Raw genomic sequence first — 25,251 nt, 5'->3', positions numbered from 1 at the left:
GGTTGAGCCAAAGTGAAGGAGTAATGGAGAAAGTCTAGATTGCTAATTTCAAATATTTGAGGTTATTCCAGTATTTATTATTGTTATTTATTATTTATTTATGTACATATGGTTCCTAGCAGAGTTTTTCAAGACTAAACAGGCTTTTGATCTACAGTCAAAAGCATTGATGCTATTGAGAGGGAATGGAACAGAAAGGGACTGGGCAAGTTACAGTAATGACTGAATTGCAGGACTGCTATATTTTTAAAAATAATAATTTTAGATTTATAGAAAAGTTGCAGAGATCATACAGAGTTGACTCCTGGGTTTTGATTTGGAAGATGTGAGTGTTGGGAGGACAAAAGAGGAAGGATTATACACAGTTTTCTATTTAGCAGAACATGAATGGAACACATTGGAAAGAGGGCCTGGGCATAGGAAATAGGATGTCTAGAATCTAGGCAGCCATGCACAGTTTGGGTACTCCAGGTGTCAAGCCATGTGGCTCTGCTTCTAGGTGACCAAGTTCAATTGAAATCTCTAGTGGAAGGTGTGTCCCTCCTAGAGTTGGAGCAGACCTCACAATTTTTCACAAGTAAAAGAAGAGCAGAAAAACTTTTATACAGGTTTCAGATGTTTATATTATTGAACACTGTAAAATATAATTATTGTTTTCAAATGAATAAAAGATAAACCTGAGACTATCACAAAGATCTATAAAATAATAGCAGAACTTCTGGAAATGAAAGTACAGAAACTAAAATGGATAGTTGGAGTGGCAGATTGGGCACAGAGAAGTAATTAACTAGAAGACAGATCTGTAGAAATTCTTACGTAGCATGGAGACAAAAAGGTAGAAAATACAAAGGAGAGGGTTAAAATGTGGATTTGGCATACAACTAATACCACATGTTTGATAACCACAGTTTTAGAAGAAAGAAAAGAAAGAGCATAGGAAACTAAGAGAAAATGAGAATTTTCCCCAAATTGATAAAGATAACAACCCATAGATTAAAGAAACTCAATCCAAGCAAGAAAAAGTAACATCCACACTTAGATCAGTGAAATTGCAGATCAACAAAGACAAAGACAAAAGAGATTAGCAATTAGACACTCTCAACAATAGAAGCCAAAGTACATTGAAATTATACTTTAAAAATGCTGGGGAAAACATTAAATAACTTCCAACATAGAATTCTATATTGAACATACCTTTCAAGAATGAAAGCGAACTTCCCGGTTGCTGAAAACATTAGTGGCAGCCTAGCTACCTGTCTCCCGATATTTCATTGCAAAATAATGCAAGTACACGAAGGAAAAAGTATACAGAAATCACACTCTCAGCATAATTTGAAGTCAGAGAATTTTGAAACTTCAAACTGAGTAAGATGAGGAAAATCAGCAGATCGCAACATGGATTCTCACAGGCCCACCCCAGCAGCATCCCACAGGCTCTGTGGAGCGAAGCCAGATGGAGATAAACTGCAGGGAAGTCAGGAGAGGGACACCAGAAAAAGAAAGTAATGTTCTAATCTTGGCCTAAAACTACTGCCAGAAAGACTAGGTCCACCTAACTCTCAATCTCAAAAACATGTCCAAGCAGATCCGGGCAGAAACCAGAGGCAAGAGGCTTCAGAGTGAGCACAATTTAAAGGGGGCAGGTGTGACTTAATGACGCAGTCTTTGAAACACACAGCTTCAAAAGAAAAGAAAAGAAGAGCTTCTAGTGAAGGGAAAAATGAAAAAAGGAGAAGCACCTTTGACAATTAGGTGATGAAAAGAAGCAAAAGAAAATTAGGTGATGAAAAGAAGAAAAGGAGGAAATTCAAGTCCTGCTAGTCAAATGAGAACTGCAAAATCAGAGCACTTACAACTCCTCCCCGAACATGCCAACAAAAATACCTACTAAAGTATTTAATACCTTAGCTTTGCTCTATTATCAGAACAGATCTCAGCCATGAAACATGAAAATATAAATAGCATATATGAATGAATATTGATAAGATGAATTTGTCATTATTAGCAGATGATATGCTTATATATATGGAAAATACAAAATAATCTACAGATAAATTAGAAATAATAAAATTTAGTTCCACTTCCAGCTATGAGTGGATTGGCTTGAAATGGAAAGACTTCTCGTCAAGAGCAATTAGAAAAGCTAAATTTTATTTAAAAAAAAAAACTGTTTGAAGGATTGGAGAACTACTAATGTAAGAAGGACTTACGGGATCAAGATCCCGGAACAAAAAGAGCTGAGAGGTGAGCATGATGGTAAAACTTTCACCTCCAGGTATGTTTCAATTCATAGGTGACAGAAGGGAGGCCAGGCAAGAGACAGAGAACTCAAACAGAAGTTTTAGGCAGTATCACTGGGTGGAGAAAAATATGAGGTTAGCACCTGTCAAGGAAGTGGCACTGGTAACAGTCTTCCAGTTAGGAAACCTGAATGGCTAGACATTAGAATTAAGGGTTAACCAAAAATAGACCAATTTTAACAAACACAGAATCCCTCTTGGTATTAGTTCCACCCCATACTGGATTAAGCTGATCTGCCCCTACCTGAACTGCCTGCAAGAAGAGGCAGTAAATTCTTTCTGGAGAAAGACAACATCATCTAGATCCTCAAATGATTAATACAAAGTTGTATCTATAATATATAGCATCCAATCAAAAGTTCTTATTATCAAAAGACAAGATTAAATTGTGAATGATCAAGAAAAATAGAAACAATCCTATGGGAAGTACAGATTTCTCAGTTATCAGAAATTTTTAAAGAATGATGATGGGCAGGGTGCGGTGGCTCACGCCTTTGTAATCCTAGCACTTTGGGAGGCCGAGGTGGGCGGATCATCTGAGGTTGGGAGTTTGAGACCAGTCTGGCCAACATGGAGAAACCTCATCTCTAATAAAAATACAAAATTAGCTGGGCATGGTGGTGCATGCCTGTAATCCCAGCTACTCGGGAGGCTGAGGCAGGAGAATCACTTGAACTCAGGAGGCGGAGGTTGCAGTGAGCTGAGATCACGCCATTGCACTCCAGCCTGGGTGACAAGAGCGAAACTCCGTCTCAAAAAAAAAAAAAAAAAAAAAAAGCCGGGTGCAGTGTCTCACACCTGTAATCCCAGCACTTTTGGGAGGCTGAGGTGGGAGGATCACAAGGTCAGGAGTTCGAGACCAGCCCGGCTAATATGGTGAAAGCCCATCTCTACTAAAAATACAAAACTTCGCCAGTGTGGTGGCAGGCACCTGTAATCCCAGCTACTTGAGAGGCTGAGGCAGGAGAATCCTTGAACTCAGGAGGTGGAGGTTGCAGTGAGCCGAGATTGTGCCACTGCACTCCAGCCTGGGTGACAGAGCAAGACTCTGTCTCAAAAAAAAAAAAAAAAAAAAAGAATGATGATGAATGAATTCAAGAAAGTAGAAGACAAGATGAAGAATTTTAGCAGGTTTTTTTTTTTAAGACAGGGTCTTACTCTGTCACCCAGGCTGGAGTGCAGTGGTGTGGTGATGGCTCACTGCAGCCTTGACCTCCAGGGCTCAAGCAATCCTCCCACTTCAGCCTCCTGAGTAGCTGGGACTATAGGGTGCATCACCACGCCTGGCTAATGTTTTAATTTTTTGTAGAGATGAGGTCCTACTATGTTGCCCAGGCTGGCCTCAAACTCCTGGACTCAAGCAATCCTACCACCTCAGCCTCCCAAAGTGCTGGGATTAGAGGCATGAACCACTACATCCAGCCCGATAATTAAAACATTTAAAAATTAAATAAACAATTTCACTTCTGGACAAAATGGATTAGCTGTATTTCTTTCTATTTTTCCCACTAAGCACAGCAAACAAAAAAAATCATATATATATATTTTTTAAAAGACTCAAAAAGGTGGAAAGAAGAAGGCAGACCAGCTAGGGACCTCAGAATGTAAAGAACATGAAGGTGAGTTCCCTGGGTTTCCTTTTTGTTTCCTATGTCCTATACTGTGTGCTGGAGAAACTGGCAACCTAGAAATGCCAAAGGGTGCAGACAAGAAAAGTCCAAAGGAAAATGGAAAGCCTTCTCTCTCCAGACAAGGGACGAGGAAACAGGTATCCTAACAAGACAGAATACTTTTGGACAATAATTTCACCACTCTGGACAAATGCCACAGAAAAAACTGAGGCCCATCTTCACTCCTTGCCATCAAAGGCTGAGTGAGGAGGCTAGGCTTCCACACTCACCTGGCTCTAATGAAGCACTCCACCCACCCCCCACTTGGACTTCTCGTCCATTGCACAGCAGCAATGAGGCTCCCTGCCATGGTGGCAGTGGGGACCACATGCGGAGCAGTAACAAGGCACCCCCTCCCTGGGGAATCAGTGAAGGCCAAGGGAGAGCCTGAACTTCCACTGCCACCTGGAAGTAGCAAGCATTTCCCTATGTCCCCTAGCAGCATAGTGTCAGAGGAAGTCTGCTTAAACAGAAGACATAAATAAGATCAGAATCTCATAACAAATACCTGAAACATCAGGATACAATTTATAAAAATTGTCATTCCAATAGCCCAGAGAACTTCGACTTGAGTGAAAAAAAGACAACAGACCCCAACATCAAGATGACACAGAAGTTGGAATTATCTGATGAGGACTTTAAAGGAGCTCTAATAAAAATACTTTAGTGAGCAATTACAAACAAACTTAGAACACATGATAAAACGAGTCTCAGCAAAGAAACAGAAGATATAATGAGGAACTGAACAGAAGTTTTAGATATGAAAAATGCAATAATTGACATGAACTCAACGAATAGGCTCAACAGCAGAATGGAGGGAACAGAGGAAAGACATACTTTCTGTCAGCAAATCTGAAGACAGAATAGTAGATAGTACCAAATCCGAATGATGGAAAATAGACTGAAAAAAAATTAGCATAACTTCAGAGCTATGTGGGACATTAACACAAGATCTAGCATTCACGTCATCAGACTCCCAGAAAAAGAAGAGAAACGGTATGAGACAGAAAAAGTATTGGAAGAAACAATGGCTGAGAATCCCCCAAATTTGGCAGAAGACATAAATGTCAGAATCAAGAAGCTGAGGATATCCCAAACAGGATAAATCCAAAGAAATCTACACCAAGGCACATCATAACTTCTGAAAACTAAAGAACAGTTCTTGAAAGCAGTGAAAGAGAAAATGTATTTTAGCTACAGTGGAAAAACAATTCCAATTTTAGTCAATTTCTTATCTGAAACTATGGAGGCCAGAAGGAATTGGCACATTTTTCAAGTGCTGAAGAAAGAAATTGTCAACTTCAGATTGTATATCTGGCAACAATATCGGATCCCCCAAGAATGAAGGGAAATCAAGACATTCTCAGATGAAGAAAAACTAATAGAATTTGTCACCAGCTGATCTACTCTTTAAAAAAAAATGGCTGAGGGAAATTCTTGAAACAGAAAGGAAACGATTAGAAAAAGGAATCTTGGGACACTAGGAACGAAGAAGAGTAAAATATGCATAAATCAAGTAAGCTTTCCTCTTCTCTTGAATTCTCTAACTTATGCCTGACACTTGAAGCAAATATTGTAACACTGATGTGGTTCTCCTCAATGAATGCAGAGGAAATACTTAAAAACAACTATATTATAAATGAGTGGGGGAAAGAACTTTACAGGAATTAAGGTTTCTACACTTCACTAGAATTAAGTCAGCACCGGTAGACTGTGATAATTTATGTATCTATAAAGTGTGGGTTTGGACAGCAGATTTTAGCAGGTTGAGGGCTCAGGCCGAGAGCATGTAGAAGCAGTTAGCTCACTCTTTCTAGATGTGGCGGCTGACAAGGACAAAGAGGGCTGGGACTAGAACTGCTGTAGACAAGGAAAGCAGCCAGTGGAGAAGAGCGCATACGCCAAAGAACGTGGATGATGGAGCACAGGCGGGGAGGTAGGATGAAGGAAATGGCTCTGGGAAGAAAGGGTCGCTATGTCTGAGAAAGGAAGAAATTGGCTGAAGATACAAATTAGAGACAAGCTGAGGGAAATTGAGGGAGTTGCCTGAGGATGATTCTCCTCCCAGTCAAGTAGGCACCTGCTGAGAGGATAAGCCGAGATGAGGGAGATGATGATGGTTTGGGGCGCAGAAAGCGGGAATGAAAGACACTCAGGAGCTAAAGCCGAAGTTTTTTAATCTCTCGCTACTTAAAAGCTGTAAGATAACGAATTGATCAGCAGGTGGCAGTGTCCGCGGAGGCTCGCATCCCGTCGGCCCTGGCTCTCAGGGCGGAAATACGCGCAGTGGTGACTTTCCGGCCTGCATCGCCTCTGCTCCCTTATCCCGGCTGACGTTGGACAACAAAGATGGCGGCAGGGACCAGCAGTTACTGGGAAGGTGAGGGCGAGAAGGCCTCCGGGTGCGTTCCACGAGGGTGAGAGGGGCTGAGTGAGGACAGATCTTGGGAGAAGCAGCAGAGGAAAGAACCAGACCCCCGGAGCGGCCGAGCTGAGCAGCGGGGCTTGCCTAAGTGGGATCCCCGGGGCCTTGGGGATACCGAACGGTCTGGGGCAGGGGTCTGGCCTGGCCGGGGCGTGTGAGCGGGACGTGGGGCAGGGGTTGGGCAGAGTGGACAGAGCGGGGATGTAGAGGAAGAGGGCTCTCAATCGCCTGGGTAGAATTGTGTTGAGGGAGTAATGGAACTCGGACGAAGGGGCTTGGGGTACGAACTCTGACAGGAAACGAATGTTGAGGGAGAAGATCCAGAGCCCCGGAGACTGGAGGAGTCAGCGCATTGGAGCTGAGGTCACTGTTGGAAAACTGAGTGGGAAAAGAGAAGGAGGAACTTGCATTCCGGTCCGTCGGAGGAAGTATGAAGAGAATAGGAGACAGAATGTCTCTTATTGGGTCCCCATGACAACTACAGGTTGGGGACTTCCAGGACTGGGTGTTTGAAGGAGGAGAAAATAACTTACCCTTCTGCTGTAGAGTCTAGAATCGGTTTTATTGAAAAAGTTGAGAGAACCTGTGTGAATTGCAGTTAACATTTGCTATACTTCTCCCACCAAAAAAACCTTCTTGTGATTTGACAAATGCATTTGTTTAATTCCTGAAAATATAGTCGGATAAAGTGAGCTTACATAAAACTCATTCCTGGATCATGATGATCAACAAGAGCAGAGAAAGCTCACCTTTTTCTCCCAACTGTCTCTTTGCTTTACAGCCGCATAGAAACTACTTTCCAAATTCCTTTGACCTGTTTTTATTGCTATACACTGAAGCCTCTAGAAACCACAATATTGTCACTATCAGCCCCTTGGTCTAAGAAACTCAATTCTAAATTTATCCAGATTTGCCTATCATACTTTCAAAATGCTTTTACTTATGTTTCCTACTAGAGAAGACAATTATTCCAATCACAGAAAAGCGTGCTTATAGTTTAAAACATGTATTACAATGCCCATTTGAAATGTGTGTACCAGCTAGAAAACTTTTTTTTTTTTTTTTGGAGACTCGCTCTGTCGCCCAGGCTGGAGTGCAGTGGCGCTATCGATCTCGGCTCACTGCAGCCTCCGCCTCCTGCGTTCAAGCGATTCTCCTGTCTCAGCCTCCTGAGTAGCTGGGACTACAGGTGCATGCCACCACGCCTGGCTAATTTTTGTATTTTTAGTAGAGACGGGGTTTCACCATGTTGGCCAGGATGTTCTTGATCTCCTGACCTCGTGATCCGCCCGCCTCTGCCTCCCAAAGTGCTGGGATTACAGGTGTGACCCACCGCGCCCGGCCGCTAGAAAACATTTTAAAATTATGTAGAAGAGGCTACTGATATCTTTATTACTAGTCATTAGCCTGTGGTTTTTTGAAGCAGCATGCTGTAATATTACAGCGGCTCATTACTGACAACCTACTCTGTGCCAGCTGCTGTAAGCATGTGATTACCAATACATAAGCAAACCCTGAAGGTAGGGGTTTAAAAAACAAGAAGCTGAAGTTCATAGGTTAAGTAGATTGTTGATAAATCATAGAGTCAGTAAGTGGCTGTGCCGAGATTCGAACTGGCATTTGGTCTCTGGGCAAATATGCTCCACTATGTTAACTACGCTTTCTATTTCTGGTTGAAAAGCATATTGAAATAATGTTTTGTATTCTTTTTGAAAGAGAGATTCTTATACCATTACCTCTGGTACTTCTGCCCTTTTATTTTAACCTTCACTTCACCATGAATGAGAATACTCGTATCTGTGTGTGGGTGTCCAGACTGTGGCTTCTGTCACGCAACCCTTAGATGCCAGACTGCTAAACCAATTTCTCTACTTGGCTGTTTCCTTCTGCTATTAAAACTTATGTACTTATTTCTATCATACTCATATTCGACCTTGTTAGTAGCACATTGTTTATTGTTAGTTTTAGCCCTCCAAATTACTTTCAGTAAGTTTTTTTTTTTTTTTAGATGGAGTCTCGCACTGTCGCCCAGGCTGGAGTGCAGTGGCTCAATCTCCACTCATTGCAAGCTCTGCCTTCCAGTGCCTTCCAGGTTCACGCCATTCTCCTGCCTCAGCCTCCTGAGTAGCTGGGACTACAGGCGCCCACCACCACGCCTGGCTAATTTTTTGTATTTTTAGTAGAGACAGGGTTTCACTGTGTTAGCTAGGATGGTCTTGATCTCCTGACCTCGTGATCCGCCTGCCTCGGCCTCCCAAAGTGCTGGGATTACAGGCGTGAGCCACTGCGCCTGGCCTCAGTAAGTTTTTTAAAGGCGGTTTTTGGCCAGGTGCGATGTCTCATGCCTGTAATTCTAGCACTTTGGGAGGCCCAGGCAGGAGGGTCACTGGAGCTTAGGAGTTCGAGAGCAGCCTGGGCAACATTGTGAGAAAAAACAGAAGAAAAGAAAGAAAAAGGCAATTTTTGTGGTAACTTTTTTTCTTTATGTTCAATTGAGAAGTCATTTTGGTCTGGGCGTGGTGGCTCACACCTGTAATCCTAGCACTTTGGGAGGCCAAGGTGGGTGGATCACTTGAGGTCAGGAGTTAAAGACCACCCTGGCCAACATGGTGAAACCCCGTCTTTACTAAAAATACAAAAATTAGTCAGGCGTGGTGGTGTGTGCCTGTAGTCCCAGCTACTTGGGAGGTAGTTGAGGCATGAGAGTTGCTTGAACCCAGGAGGTGGAGTATGCAGTGAGCCAAGGTCATGCCACTGCACTCCAGCCTGGGTGACAGAACGAGACTCCATCTCAAAAAAAAAAAAAAAAGATAAGTCATTTTGCTATTATGAAAAGAAGTTCATAAGCCTAATAAAGCTTTGGAACATAAAAAGCAAAATCCCTTTCAAAATAATAATGGCTTCTTTCTTATAACATTAACTGGTAAGTTGATAATGCTGGTCATAAACCATATTTTTAGTTCCTTTGTGATTTGTATTCTCTTCTTGTTTTTCTCTGAATTGCAGAATTTTAGTTATTGCTATACAAATAGTTTCAGGAAGGATAGAACAACATTTGTTTTCTAGCCATCTTTGGAGTAAAGCTGTGAAGTTGCATCTACCATTACTATTTCCCTCTTGCCCCCTCTGAAGTTTATAAGTGACTAATCTGCTTTGCTGGGCAAGTCCTTGGTTTCCTTCTTTTAAGACTTTTATTTTCCTTTTTTTTTTTTTTTTTTTTGAGACATAGTTTTGCTCTTGTTACCCAGGCTGGAGTACGATGGTGCAATCTTGGCTCACCGCAACCTCTGCCTCCTGCATTCAAGCGATTGTCCTGCCTCAGCCTTCCGAGTAGCTGGGATTACAGGCGTGCGCCACCACACCTGGCTAATTTTCTATTTTTAGTAGAGATAGGGTTTCTCCATGTTGATCAGGCTGGTCTCAAACTCCCGACCTCAGGTGATCCGCCCGCCTTGGCCTCCCAAAGTGGTGGGATTACAGGCGAGCGCCACCGTGCCCAGCCAACACTTTTCTTTATGGGGGTGACAAGATCAGTATATGATCATTTTCATAGTTTGTTTTCTTTAGAATGGTGCTGTGATTTTTGTGTCTACTTTTTATGTCTAATTATTTGTTGTTATAATTTTGTTAAAGATCTCAGGAAACAGGCTCGACAGCTGGAAAATGAACTTGACCTGAAACTAGTTTCCTTCAGCAAACTATGTACAAGTTACAGTCATAGCAGTACCCGAGATGGAAGACGCGACAGGTATAGGTACTACCAGATTCTGTCTCCTATGCCTTAACTGTGTTTTTAAAGCATTAAAAAATAAACTAAAATATATAACTTCTGTAAGTTGGTCTATTGGTGAATTTTTGGTGTTTTGTTTTGCCATTCATTGTTTTATTTTTTAGTGACTTATTAAAATTCTTCTGAATTCTCGAGACTAGCATTTATTTGGAATCCTTAGACAAAGATTGTTACAGTGTCAGAAGAAACCTGCTAGAACTTCAGAATAAGTTTGTATCAAAAATATAAGTGTCTAATTCAGCCAGTGTAGGGAAAAGGTGGCTGATTTGCCTGTGTGGCATGTATTTCTTGTGTTTTTCAATTGCTAAATGGACCTGTGGATCTACCCAGGTGCCAGGTATACATACTGCTTTTCTGGTGTTTATTGTATTAGAGGGTATCTAATGCACTGTGTATCCTTGTTATTAATTATCAAAGCTATCTTTAATTTTGGTACTTTTTTGAGAAACTAGTGTATTACCATATTAAATGTGTGGAAAATATATTCTTATCTTTGAAGCTTATGCTCTCTGTAAGTCATCCACTTGTTTCAAGAAAATGTTGGGAGTAGCCAGGCACAGTGGATCACGCGTGTAATCCCGGGACTTTAGGAGGTTGAGGCGGATGGATCACTTGAGCCCAGGAGTTCAAGGCTAGCATGGGCAACATGGTGAAACCCGGTCTCTAAAAAAAATAGAAATAAAAAAAATTTTTTAAATTAGGCAATATTTAAGACAGTTACAAAGAATAATATCATGAACCCCCATGACCCTATCTCCCATTTTTAAAAAATGATAATTACTCATTCCACTGAAGCCCCTTATGGCACCCCACTTTCTCCCACCCCATAATCAACATATATTCTTACTGCATGTTTATATTCCTGAGCAATTCATAGTATTCTATTATGTTATATAGTATATATATAATATAGTTATTCTACAACTTTTTCTTTAACATTTTTGAGATTCAGCTATGGATTCATTTAACTCTGGTATATTCATTTGTAATTCATATGTAGTATTTTATGACTGTATCACAGTTTAACCATTTGATGATGGCCATTGTTTCTAATTTTTGCTAATTAATAATAATAATTTTGATAGCTGACATAAGAGTGTTCATTATATGTTAGGTAAGAGCTTTCTATAAATGCTGCTGGGAACATTTTTACGCAGAATGTTTCTATATACCTAGCGGTGAAATTGCTGGTAGCAGAGTTGTTGTTAATCCACACTTATTTTACATACTTTTTCAAAGATTAGAAGTGAGTAGGATATTTGTCAGCTAATAAAAACAATGAAATCTGAGCTTGGATTTGAATCTAGGTCTATCTCCAGAGCCCACACTCTAAACCCTACTATAGTGTATACATTTGAACAAAAAGCTAATTTCAACACTATAGCCAAAGTACTATTTCTTTTTCATAAGGACTCCTTGGTTGTAAAGGCAGCAAGGCCAACATTGACTCTAGGATCTAAAAATAAATTACTAACACATCAAATAGATTGCATTGCTTTGGGCTTGGCTTTATTTAGCAAGTAAAGAGAATGAAAAATGTTCTTTCTATGCATTTTCTATGTTCTGTGTGCTTCATGAACTAATACTTTTGTTATTCCTCTAAAGGAAAAACTATCTTGAAAACATTTCCCAAGAAATTCTACCACAAACTGAAACTGGCTTTGTAGAATTACTTCAGCCTAACTCCCCTTCTAAATAAAAACCTAAGGCCATGAGGATCAGGATTTGATGTCTATTCTAAAGTGTCTTGTTTGATGCCCAGGTTGGAAGCATGTCACCATGAGTCAACTAAGCAATAACTAGAATATTATTTATTCCAGGCATCTTTCTTTCTTTTTTTTTTTTAACTTTCTGTATTTTGAGAACTTCAAGGTCTATGAATCATTACCCACCTATAAGATGAATTAAATTTAACTGAATCCCAGTATTGTGAAGAATTAGTTTTTGGCCATTTCCCTTTACTCTTACACTGTCCTGATGAATATATGAATACAATGAGTATAGAATAACCAGTAGTAGAGATTGCTCTCGTGTTCATTCATTTATTCAACAGACGTTTAATGAGCATCTACTATGTGCCAGGCTGTATACTAGGTGCTAGGCATATATCTATGAATAAGACAGAGCAGTTTTTTCCTCCCTTCATGAAGCTTTAATTCTATTGGCATATTGTTCTTTTTCATATATCTGGTAGAGGAGGATTTATATTAGTAGTCTACAGAGCATTTATTTTAATATTTTTCATTTGCCACACCCAGGCACTGGTCACAGGGTAGCACAAAGTCTTCAGTAAGATTGGAGAGCACAGTCATTGCCTGGGCATTTATCTGTGTCCAGTATAACTGATCTGTACTGAGCTGCTCATCAGATGCTAATACATACCTAACCTGATGAAGGTTAGTGGTGTTTTGGAAAAGGCAAAAGAAACACTGAGGACAGGTGGGTTTAGAATTTGAATCTGTCAAACATAAGTTTCACTTGTAAAAAGATAGATTTTTGACTATTCAGATTTGAAAAGGCAATTTAACACAATTCTACAAAACAAAAGGATGATTGCATACTGTAAGTGAAAATGGAGAAGATTAGTACCAAAGCATGCAGGACATGGCTGTATATATTGGATTTAAAGCCAGTTCCTGAGTATTCATTAGCTAGTTATCCAATCTGTGGATCATTTAAACCTCAATCTTATTTCCTCTTGGTAAGAGTCAAGGAAAGAAGAGAGAACGTAATGTTGAGGTTGAAGGAACCATAATTCCTTTGGGGTAACAATGTAAAAGATCGTTTCTCACAGACCCTATATAACATAATCCATAATTCATTTTATGGCTCCTATTAATTACCTTATTATTTTAAGTATGTTTTAAAGGACTGCATTTGAGTAATGGATCCTCTTTAACTGAACTTCTTTTTAGTTCTGATACAACACCCCTTTTAAATGGATCAAGCCAAGACAGAATGTTTGAGACAATGGCGATTGAGATTGAACAACTTTTGGCAAGGGTAAGTGCTTTCTGTTAAATGGCTACTTTGCAAATAACTGTATACTTGTTAGGTAGGATCCTGGATTATATTGAGACAGACATGTTTATTGAAATTATCCGTTCCATTCAATATGTGTACCTCCCCACACCACTTGAATTTTGATGACAGCCATTCTCAGGTGATATGATGTTATTTTGGTCTTTATGGATTATGTGGGGGAATGCTGAATTCTTACTTGCTCTCTTGTTTGTTTTGTTTGGCTGTCAACCAAAAGGGCATATAGGCAAATAATTTGCTTTTAGCTGTTTATAGTGCTTAGTAAAATATTTTGATTGTTTTTTTTTCTTTATTTCTAGCTTACAGGGGTAAATGATAAAATGGCAGAATATACCAACAGTGCAGGTGTCCCCTCCTTGAATGCAGCCCTGATGCATACATTACAGCGGCATAGAGACATATTGCAGGTAATATATTGGGCTCGAGATGTTTTCATTATCACAGGAGTTTGGGTTTTTTTTTTTTTTTAATCCCTGCATTGGATATGTGCACATATATTTAAAACGACAAAGAGAAAAATCTGAGAAAATAAATGCCATGCTATAGGGACTTGTTTTACTTTTTTTTTGGTCACTATTATAAAATTCTGAAAATATCTAATAGCTCTTGCTATTTCCTGGCGAAGTTGAGTAATATTCATTACTGGGTACATATACTTCCACTATGGGAGACCTAGCTAGCTAGCTGTAACAGTGAAATAGCCAATGGTCATGTATAGACAATAACATGGTGGGTAAGCGTGTACTTTCAGCTGGCTTTGAAGATAATATGGAGGGGGAATGATTTACTATACTTAGTATATTGTTTAAGAAAACAGTAAATGTGTATGCACCAATAAAACTAAATAAACTTTTAAAGATTTAAATGGAGGATATGTTAAAAATATGGTAGTACAAATAGGAAGGCAATTTTTTTTTTTTTTTTTTTTTTTTGAGATAGGGTTTCTCTGTTACTCAGGCTGGAGTGCAGTAGCACAATCACAGCTCACTGCAGCCTCAACCTCCCAAGCTCAAACAAGCCTCCTACCTCAGCGTCCTGAGCATCTGGGACCACAAGCACGTGCCACCACGCCTGGCTAATTTTTTAAAAGCTTTTGCAGAGACAGGTCCTTGCCATGTTGCCCAGGCTGGTCTCTAACTCCTGTGTTCACGAGGTTTTGCTATATTGCCCAGGCTGGTCTCTTAACTCCTGTGTTCACAGGTTTTTGCTATGTTGCCCAGGCTGTTCTCTTAACTCCTGTGTATGGGCAGTCCACCCCCTCAGCCTTCCAAAGTGCTAGAATTATAGGCATGAGCTGCTGTACCCAGCCACAAATATTTTTAATATTGAGAAAAGTCAGCAACTATTTCTAATTTTAAAAACTGTTTTTAAAAGTAGGAGTAGATGGCCGGGCGCAGTGGCTCATGCCTGTAATCCCAGCACTTTGGGAGGCCGAGGCAGGTGGATCACCTGAGGTCAGGAGTTGGAGACCAGCCTGGCCAACATGGCGAAACCCTGTCTCTCCTAAAAGTATAAAAATAAGCTGGGCATAGTGGTGGGCGACTGTAATCCCAGCACTTTGGGAGGCCGAGGCAGGTGGATGACCTGAGGTCAGGAGTTGGAGACCAGCCTGGCCAACATGGCGAAACCCTGTCTCTCCTAAAAGTATAAAAATAAGCTGGGCATAGTGGTGGGCGCCTGTAATCCCAGCTCCTTGTGTGGCTGAGGCAGGAGAAGCTTGAACCCAGGAGGCGGAGGTTGCAGTGAGCTGAGATTGCACCACTGCACTCCAGCCTAGGCTACAAGACTGAGACTCCATCTTAAAAAAAAAAAAAAAGTAGGAATAGAAAGATACTTTAATACAAAAATGTATTATCAGGTTAAAAGCTAGCATTGTGTTTAAAGAGAAAGCAATAAAAACATTCCCATTGTATGAAACAAGACAAGGATACCCATGATCGCTACAAATGTATAACGTTGTTTTTAAGTTCTTGATGGTGCAATTAGACAGTAAAAAGAAATGAAATGTATGCTGGGCATGGTGGCTCACACCTCTTATCCAAGCACTTTGGAGGTCTGAGGTGGGCGGATCATTTGAGGTCAGGAGTTGGAGACCAGCCTGGCCAGCAGGGTGAAACCCCTTCTCTACTAAAAATACAAAAATTAGCAGGGCGTGGTGGTGGGTGCCTGTTATCCCAGCTACTTGGGAGGCTGAGGCAGGAGAATAGCTTGAACCCTTGAACCTGGGAGGTGGAGGTTGCAGTGAGCCGAGATTGCGCCACTGCACTCCAGCCTGGGCAACAGAGTGACTGTCTCAAAAAAAAAAAAAAAAAAAGATGTAAATATTGGAAAGGAAGAGGCAACATTTCTGTGAGGTAGCAGGATAAAATTATATGTCTAGTACACGCAAGAAAATTACCTGATAAAAAGTTAGAAACAATTAAATTCAGTAAGATGGTAGATCACAAAATGAATACATAAAAGCAAATAGTTTTCCTATTATGATAGGAAATAAATGATAACCTGTTAGAAAATATAATGGAAGAAACTATAAAGCATTTATATATGAATTAAATAAGAAATGTGTAGGACTTGTATGTGCAGAATTCTACTGAGGGACATAGAACAAGATTTAAGTAAAGGAAAGAATCATTCTGTTTTTGGATAGGAAGACTTTCGTCTAAATTGCATGACATCCCAGTGGAAACAGCAGGGTTGTATTGTTGTTTGTTTAATTAAAAACAAATGACATAATGACACCAAAGTTCATTTGGAATCATGGACATACAAGAACAACCAAGAAAAACAACCCGAAAATGAAGATAAGTGGTAGAGGGTTGGTTCCTAGTTCTACCAGATCTTAAAACCTGTTAAAAAGCTGGAATAGTTAAGACAGTTTGATACTAGAGAAAAAAATAAATAAATAAAAACAATTAAACAGAGTTTATATGTAGACCCAATTATGTTTGGAAATTTTTAGTTTCTGATAAAGATGTTTAAAAATCAGTGGGGCAAAGAGAAATTATAAAATAAATGGAACTATAACCATTGCCTAATTATTCAGAGATTTTAAAAAAACAATTCTATCTCAATCCTCACATCCAGAACAAATTCCAAATGGATCCAAGAAGTATAGAAAAAGAAACCATAAAGCAGAGGTGAAATTTGTAAACTTTTGAGCAGAAAGGACTTTCTAAATAAGACTTGATACTGGAAACCATAACGAATGGCTAATTTGCTTACTACACAGAGATGTAATAGAAATAAGAAAAAGACAGTAGGAAAATGGACAAAGGATATAAAATTGCTTACAAAAAAATGAATGGCCAAAACTATAAAAACATTTTCAGCAGTATTTCCAAATAAAAATACAGAAATCTAAAAGAGGTGATTTTTCACATCAGATTAGCAAATGTTGAAACATTTATAACCCATTATTGGCAAGAGTAAAAATTAAAAAAGGGCACTCATATATTGCTGGTGGGAACATAAATTGATGTAATGTTTATAGAAGGCAGTTTAGCACTACCAGAATTTAAATGAATGTAAGATTCTTTGATCCAGTTATTCTTTTTTTTTTTTTTTTTTTTTTTGAGACGGAGTCTCGCTCTGTTGTCCAGGCTGGAGTATTGGAGTGCAATGGTGCGATCTCGGCTCACTGCAGCCTCCACCTCCTGGGTTCAAGCGATTCTTCTGCCTCGGCCTCCCGAGTAGCAGGAACTACAGGCGTGCGCCACCACGCCCAGCTAATTTTTGTATTTTTAGTAGAGATGGGGTTTCATCATATTGATCAAGCTGGTCTTGAACTCCTGATGTCATGATCCACCCACCTCGGCCTCCCAAAGTGCTGGGATTACAGGCATGAGCCACCGTGCCCAGCCCTGATCCAATTATTCTATTGCTAGGCATTTACTCCTTTTTTTTTTTTTAAGCTCTGTTGAACTTAATAGACATTTACTCTTTAAATATACTTTTTTTTTTTTTTTTGAGACAGAGTCTCACTCTGTCACCCAGGCTGGAGTGCAGTGGCGCAGTCTTGGCTCACTGCAACCTCTGCCTCCCGGGTTCACACCATTCTCCTGCCTCACCCTCCCGAGTAGCTGGGACTACAGGCGCTCGCCACCATGCCCGGCTATTTTTTTGTATTTTTAGTAGAGATGGGTTTCACCGTGTTAGCCAGGATGGTCTCGATCTCCTGACCTCATGATCCACCCGCCTTGGCCTCCCAAAGTGTTGGGATTACAGGCGTGAGCCACTGCGCCCAGCCTAAATATAGTTTTTTTAAAATAAAAGAGTTCAGTTAAAAAAATATATGTAAGAATGTTTATTGGCAGTATTTTTTTTTTTTTTTGAAACAGTCTCGCTCTGTTGCCTAGGCTGGAGTGCTGTGGTATGATCTCAACTCACTGTAACCTCTGCCTCCCAAGTTCAAGTGATTCTCCTGCCTCAGCCTCCTGAGCAAAGTAGCTGGGACTACAGGTGCGTTCCACCACACTGGCTAAGTTTTGTGTTTTTAGTAGAGACGGGGTTTCGCCATGTTGGCCAGGCTGGTCTCGAACTCCTGACCTCTAGTGATCCGCCCACCTCAGCCTCCCAAAGTGCTGGGATTACAGGCATGAGCCACCCTGCCTAGTCTTGCAGTATTTTTAATAGCAAACAAAATGAAAACAACTAATGTGTTTATCAGTAGGGAATTTATTAAATTGTGATAGTCATAAGATAATATTCTATGCAGCTATTAAAAAGAATGATGTAGATTTCTTTTTCCTAATATGGAAAGATTGCTTGATACTTTATGAAGTACAAAAAGCAAGGTGTACATCAGAATGTATATTATGACTTACTTGGCAAAGTGAAAGAAATAATAGATAAGCTTGTATATGTAAAAGCATATTTCCTGGCCAGGTGCAGTGGCTCACGCCTGTAATCCCAGCATTTTGGGAGGCCAGTGTGGGTGGAACTGTTGAGGTCAGGAGTTCAAGACCAGCCTGGCCAACATGGTGAAACTCCATCTCTACTAAAAATACAAAAATTAGCTGGATGTAGTGGCACGCTCCTATAGTCCCAGTACTAGGGAGGCCGAGGCACTAGAATCGCTTGAACTCAGGAAGTGGAGTTTGCAGTGAGCTGAGATGGCACCACTGTACTCCAGCCTGAGCGACAGAGCAAGACTCTTGTCTCCAAAAAAAAAAGAAAATAATAATTTCCTGGAAGAAAATACAAAATGATGGTAACAGTTATAAGGTATGGAGCAGAATGTTTTGTTTTCCTTTGTTTCACCTTTATTTCTTTTGGTGCTCTTTTAATATTCTCCTCCATGTTTATGTGTTACTTTTGTTTTTTAAAAGGTCAACAGGGACTCTGTGGGAGACAAGATTTTGATTTTCTTCTTTATCTACATCTCTGAATTTATGAAAAGTAATGAAATACTTTTAACAGTGGTACAAAAATAGTAGAAAATGTTTAAAGATTATTTTGTTCCTTATAATTCTCTTGATTCTGTTCTTTTTTGTTTAGAAATTAAATTTTTTGTGAGAGCTCCAAAATGATGAAATTTGAAAATAAGCTCTATTAAGTATACTACTAAGTAAAAAGAGCCTCTCAAGTTTTCTCCTAGACTATTTGAAGTTATTTTATCTCAGAATTTTTTTCTTCTTAATTCTGCCTCGTAAGACAAAGTACTAGGAGGTACAAAGGATAGTGATTTAATGGCACTGTTTCCTTAGCACTGAATTATTTTCACTTGAAAGAAGTTGGTCACTCTTCAGGAAAGTAATTTTAAAGTTATTTTTACCTTTGGTTAATTTGATTTCTTAAATAGCAGTTTTCTTGACAAATTTACAGTGTGATGATGATACATAACTGGTTCAGTGAGATGAAAATCCATAATTAGCTTCTGTTGAGACTGGATGTTGATTTATTACAGGATTATACACATGAATTCCATAAAACCAAAGCAAACTTTATGGCAATACGGGAAAGGGAGAATCTCATGGGATCAGTACGAAAAGATATTGAGTAAGTTACCTTTTATATTATTTTGTAGAATATTCATTCAGATTTGGCTTTAGGATATGTTCACGGTTAATTGCAAATTGAGTGGCAGAACCGTGGTTGAGGTTTTAGGGTTTCCAATTCCCATTTCACTGTCTTTTTAACATTGCTGCTACAATGTCATCCTAATTTACTTTTCCATTTTTATCTCATGCTTTCTCTTACTTTATCATTGGCTCCTGCAAACCTTGACTTTCCTGTCTTAATTCAAAGTCCAGCTTAGGTGGTTCTTCATGGTTCTCTGATCTCTTACCTCCCACCCTAAGAATTATAATGTTACTTTTATGATCCTCTGCAGATGTGTCAAAGAAAAAAAAATTCTTTAATTGTAACATTATCAGTAACTGAAGCTCCCCATGTTTCTCTTCCTGATTATCACCTATCCCCTGGCCCTGTCCCTTGTCCCAACAGTTACATATTTTACAAACAGTAATATGTACAAACTCACTCATAGCCTTATGTTAAATTATTTAAAGACTCCCAACATTCTCATACTGATCTCAATCTATAATTTTAAATATTTGGTTTTTTCTTCTGTCCCTTCACCTCACCTTTAATGATCTATTCTAGCATTTCATATGCATTTTTGGAAATTTTTTTAACAACTAAACACTACTGACAAAGTTAAGTCCCATGGGCGTCTCATTGAAGCTGAAGACGTTCCAATTTGGAGCCATCTAATGATACCTGTCATCGTCTCTTTTGTGATAAATGTGATAAATTATGTGATACATTTTATAAAGTATGATACACATTTATGGTAAACTGTATATTATGTGTACTCTCGAAAACACTTTCCTAGAGATCCTTTATTTTATTGTAACAGTAACAGTTTCAACAGTAAGATTGTTGTAATATTTTTAGTCCTTCAGGACATTTAAGTCTTTTGTTTAATTTCCATGTAGTCCATTTATATATATGTTTTGAGGAATGCATTGGGAACCCATATAGGGGATGGTCTTTAATGTATAGACACTGAGCCCCCCCATAATTTGTGGGAATCACTAGAATGCAACCCATTGTAATAACTTGCTTTTTGAAAAATGGCCATAAAAGATATGTTCATCTATTCATTAAACTGTCTCCTGAGTATCAACTCTGAGTCAGTCACAGCAGAAGGTAGAAATGAAAAGACCGGCCAGGCGTGGTGGCTCACGCCTGTAATCCCAGCACTTTGGGAGGCTGAGGCAGGCGGATCACTTGGGGCCTGGAGTTCAAGACCAGCCTGGCCAACATGGTGAAACCCCGTCTCTACTAAAAATAAAAAAATTAGCTGGGCGTAGTTGTAGGCATCTGTAATCCCAGCCACTCGGGAGGCTGAGGCAGGAGAATTGGTTTAACCTGGGATGTGGAGGTTGCAGTGAGCTGTGATCGTGCCACTGCACTCTAGCCTGGGTGACAGAGCAAGACTCTGTCTAAAAAAAAAAAAGAAAGGAAAAGACCAATGTGGCCCTGTAGGAGTTTAGAATCTAGGTGCTAGAGGAAAGTATATGTAGTAGTTTACACAGTATTTTTTAATGTATTGTATTTGTTGGCCTCATAGCAATCTTTTGGTTAAGATAGAAATGATCAGTCTCATTTTACAAAACTAGGTATTGAGACACTTGTCTGAGGTGAAGTGGCTATGAAATGATTCAGTATAGATTTAAATCCAAGTCATCAGTCTCCTGAGTCCAATGCGTTCTTGGTTATATTATTCTGCTTTCCTCAGTGGTGGTTTCTCCTGTAGCACTGCCTTTCAGCCAGTATTTCAGTTTTAACAGCATGTTGGCTGCAGTGAGCCAACATTGTGCCACTGCATGCCAGTCTGGGTAACAAAGTAAGACTCTGTCTCCAAAAAAAAAAAAATTGTTCCTGATACTTTATTAGTGGAAAACAGAAAAATTAAATTTTTGATAGTTGTGATAAGAGTAATTTTTTTGTCAACTTCAATTCACTGAAGACCAAAATGGTTATCCTTAAGTGTGCCAAAATGAGCAAATCTTTAGCTTGATTTCAGTGTTCCTTAGGCTTCAGTTGGTGGACCGCATATATTATTGTGAAAGAAAACATTTCATTTCAACAGCTTTCCCACCCTGTGTGCTACGTACTAAATCAGTCCTAAGTTTTACTTCTACTTGGAGAAAAATGAAGATATCAGAGATAGGAGGTAAAGGAAAAGTAAGATTGTTTTGGTTGTTTGTTTCAGAATGTTGAGTTATTTTGGTGAAAAACAGTAAACTGTTGGGCCTAAATTAGAGATGCAGAGGCATTAATATTTATCTACTTAAAATAGATAACATTTTTCAGAGGGAAATGCAAAGGATTATGTACTTTCATTGTTCATTCAAAACTCTGGAGAGGCTCAGTTTTTCTACTTTCAAGATCACTAGGGTCAGTCACTTAATCTGATTTTGTATTCTCTGCCAAAAATATTTTTAAATTTTCTCTTTTGTCCCAGGTCATATAAAAGTGGGTCTGGAGTAAACAACAGAAGAACTGAGCTATTTTTGAAAGAACATGACCACCTTCGAAAGTAGGTATTGAATGTATGTGCATTATGTGGTGTTCCACGTTTATTAATTCATTTACTTATGTAACCAACATTTTATGATGTTTATTATACTGAGTGCCTTGTCCATGCTAATTAATTTTATTCTCCTAATGACTCTTTTCAATAGAAAAGGAATTGCAACTGTTCCAACCATAATTAGGAAAGATCCTATGCTGTTGAATATTTCACATCACTTAATTGTTACCTTAATATGGTTTTTTTTTTTGTTTTTTTTTTTTTTTTTTTGAGATGGAGTCTCGCTCTGTCACCCAGGCTGGAGTGCAGTGACTCAATCTCAGCTCACTGCAGCCTCTTGCCTCCCGGGTTCAAGCGATTCTCCTGCCTCAGCCTCCCAAGTAGCTGGGACTACAGGCGTGTGCCACCATGCCTGGCTAATTTTTTTGTATTTTTGGTAAAGATGGAGTTTCACCATGCAGCCAGGATGGTCTCCATCTCCTGACCTCGTGATCCACCCACCTTGGCCTCCCAAATTGCTGGGATTACAGGCGTGAGCCACCACCACACCCGGCCAGTGCATGTGCTAATTCTCTACAGAGAGAGACTGAGACAGGATGAAACTGAATGGAATAAGAGCTCCTGATGAATTAGATGAGTCGTAGAGACTGAAAAGATGGGCTTAGTCATTGCCCTCAGTATGATAACACGAGCTTCTAAACACTTCTCTTAAATCAATTTTTTTTTTTGTAATTACAAATACTTGCTAGGTAATAAAATAACATTAAAATTATCAGTAAAATATGTTTACAAAATAATGTGAAAAACTTTAGTTTTTCAGTGTTTTTGTATTTCATTTGCCAAGTGCTTTGAGGAAGAAGTGGCAAGATTTTTTTGAAATAACTTTAAATAACAAAAGCTATAAATGCCTTTCATAGTGCTCATTTTAGAAAGTATGGATAGTTCAACAACACAAAAAGAAAATTGAAATGACACATTACTACAAATTCTGTAACATTTTTTACTCTTCAGTAGATTGCAAGCTTTTTCCCATATAATTTGATTTTTTGTTTTTTTAAAATAAATGGTGCATATATCCCATAATAAAGATAAACCATAAATTATGTAACCGTTTCCCTAATGTTGGCCTTTTGGGTTATGTTCTGTTTTTACTATTATACACAGTAAAGCCTTTGTGTGTATCCGTCATGATTGCCTCATTCTAAATTCCTAAATCAGAATCGCAGGATTAAAGAACACACTCATTTGCAAAGTTTTTCTATAATATTGGCAAATTTCCAAGTTTGATATTTTGCAGTAGGGTCAGACCTTTTATGGCTAGAACTATGTTTAAGCTTTTGCTTCTTCATAAATATTGTTTTTTAATGTTAATGTAATTTTTTACTTGCTCCAAAAGCACATATTTTTGCCTGGAAAAAGAGTAAATCAGTTTTTGTAAATGAATGCCAGACTTAAACACACACACACACACACACACACACACAACTTTGTAATGAATTGTTTTTACCAGCTCTCCTTAATACTCTTTTTATCTAAAAATAAATGCTGTTAGGTTTTAGCAATTTATGTTATGGATGACAAATTTCTTTTGCTATATGGTGGATAAAGTAACTTTCGTTTTTGGCTTCTCTTTCCCTGAGTCTGTCAGTCAGAAGAAAATACTGACTTTGAATTAGTGTCAAGCTTGTAACTACTTGTTTTTTGCTGGACTGTTGATACATTCTCATAGGGTTTTTAGTTGCTATTTAGATAATTTATCTTTCTTTATGTAATTGTTCTTTTTCAGTACTCCCTGATATTTTTCTTCTTGAAAAAGTATCTAGTTAATTTTGTATAGTTCTTCTCCCCACCCCAAAAATTTCTGCCTTTATAATCTTTTCTTTCTTTTTTCTTTAAGACAGAGTCTCACTCTGTTGCCCAGGCTGGAGTGTTGCAGTGTGATCTCAGCTCACTGTGCCCTCTGCCTCCTGGGTTCCAGCGGTTCTCCTGCCTCAGCCTCCTAGGTAGCTGGGACTACAGGCACCTGCCACTACACCCAGCTAACTTTTGTATTTTTAGTAGAGATGGGGTTTCACTATGTTGGCCAGGCTGGTCTTGAACTCCTAACTTCAAGAGATCCACCCACCTCAGCCTCTGAAAGTGCTGGGATTACAGGCGTGAGGCAATGTGCCCAGACTTTTTTTGTTTTTGACTTGAGGGTCTCACTCTGTCACCCATTGTTTCTCTCTTTGTATTTATTTTATACAAGATGTATGGCTTTTTCTGGCCAACATGGTGAAAACCCATCTCTACTAAAAATACAAAAATTAGCCGGGTATGGTGGTGGGCACCTGTAATCCCAACTACTTGGGAGGCTGAGGCAGGAGAATTGCTTGAACCCGGGAGGCGGAGGTTGCAGTGAGCCAAGATCGCGCTACTGCACTTCAGCCTGTGTGACAGAGTGAGACTCCGGCTCAAAAAAAAAAAAAAAAAAAAGACATGTGGCTGATTATATTCTTGCTGTCTTTATAGATGCAGAATTAAGGAGTAGAGACAGACAGACTATATTACCTCAAACATTGAAATGCCATAATTTATCCAGAATCATACATTCATTACTTTACCAGGCATATGATGCTTTTTCTCTAGAAGCATTTTGTCATTTTGAATAAAATACGTCTTCTGTATTTACCTTAATGAAGTTGACAACTTTCAGAGGTTTTCAGTGGTGAAGATAAACTTGAATAAGGAGATAACTTACACAAGCAGAAAAAGCCTCATCTCTTCTGGATTCCTTTAATGCCAGTGGTCATCACCAGGTGTAGATCAGTCACCTTTTACCCAGGCTGGGACTGCCATCTTCTCATCTACAGGTGTTGTCACCTTAGCAATCTTCTGCGTCTCACTGTCAGCCAACACATTTTCTCCTTCCAAGCCTCTGCAGTCTCATGAGTTTGTCTGTATTTTTCTTCTTATAACCTACCTTGCTACCTTAGCCAGCCTGGATCTCATAGGAGATTAACTGAAATACTCCCAACATTGGGCCTTTCCTGTGCCCCTGTCTTCCTGCTGTACCCTGGCAAAATGCCAGCCCAATCCACAGTCTGTTGTTCTACTTCTGTATGAGAGGGCTAAAGAAAAAGCAACTAGTCATACAGATTAACTCTGTTTTAAATTAACTATTAAATATTTTCAACCTCGTCTGAGTACTCTGCCTTGCCTGATGCCTTTTGCTTGCCTAGCCCTGTTTAGTTCTCATTCTCTTCAAGAACTTTACCAAATCTTCTCCTTCCCCCTCTTGACCTTCCTGTCTCTTCACCTGACACAGAGGTTCTTAGCTTCCACTTCATTGAGATTTTTAAGGTTTTGATCTTTTCTATAAATTGACCTATAGGAGTATCCCTCTTTACCCCTTTCCTATAGTTGTTAGGGGATGGAGTATTTGTCCTGAGAAGGCCAATACGTGCAATGGACACTTGTCTCTATCCCCATTTGCTGTGTAA

General features: G+C 39.3%; 1 protein-coding gene across 6 annotated transcripts in view; it reads left to right on the top strand.

Annotated features, from left to right (window-relative positions):
- Positions 1-6,195: 6,195 nt before the first annotated feature.
- GOSR1 (golgi SNAP receptor complex member 1) overlaps positions 6,196-25,251 on the top strand; it is a 50,907-nt gene continuing 31,851 nt past the window's right edge. The window contains exons 1-6 of one of the 6 annotated variants that reach the window (XM_019028356.3): positions 6,196-6,350; positions 10,029-10,143; positions 13,101-13,188; positions 13,527-13,634; positions 19,133-19,224; positions 21,701-21,775. In XM_019028356.3, coding sequence (XP_018883901.3) covers positions 6,320-6,350; positions 10,029-10,143; positions 13,101-13,188; positions 13,527-13,634; positions 19,133-19,224; positions 21,701-21,775 — 509 coding nt within the window. In that variant the 5' untranslated portion in view covers positions 6,196-6,319. Of the gene's footprint in view, positions 6,880-10,028; positions 10,150-13,100; positions 13,189-13,526; positions 13,635-19,132; positions 19,225-21,700; positions 21,776-25,251 lie in introns of all 6 variants that reach the window. The other 5 variants (XM_004041984.4, XM_019028357.3, XM_019028353.3 and 2 more) reach the window with 5 other exon arrangements.

The sequence above is a fragment of the Gorilla gorilla genome, chromosome 4, assembly GCF_029281585.2.
Source record: "Gorilla gorilla gorilla isolate KB3781 chromosome 4, NHGRI_mGorGor1-v2.1_pri, whole genome shotgun sequence".
NCBI classification, from domain to species: Eukaryota; Metazoa; Chordata; class Mammalia; order Primates; family Hominidae; genus Gorilla; species Gorilla gorilla.
This window is presented reverse-complemented; position numbering and strand designations above follow the sequence as displayed.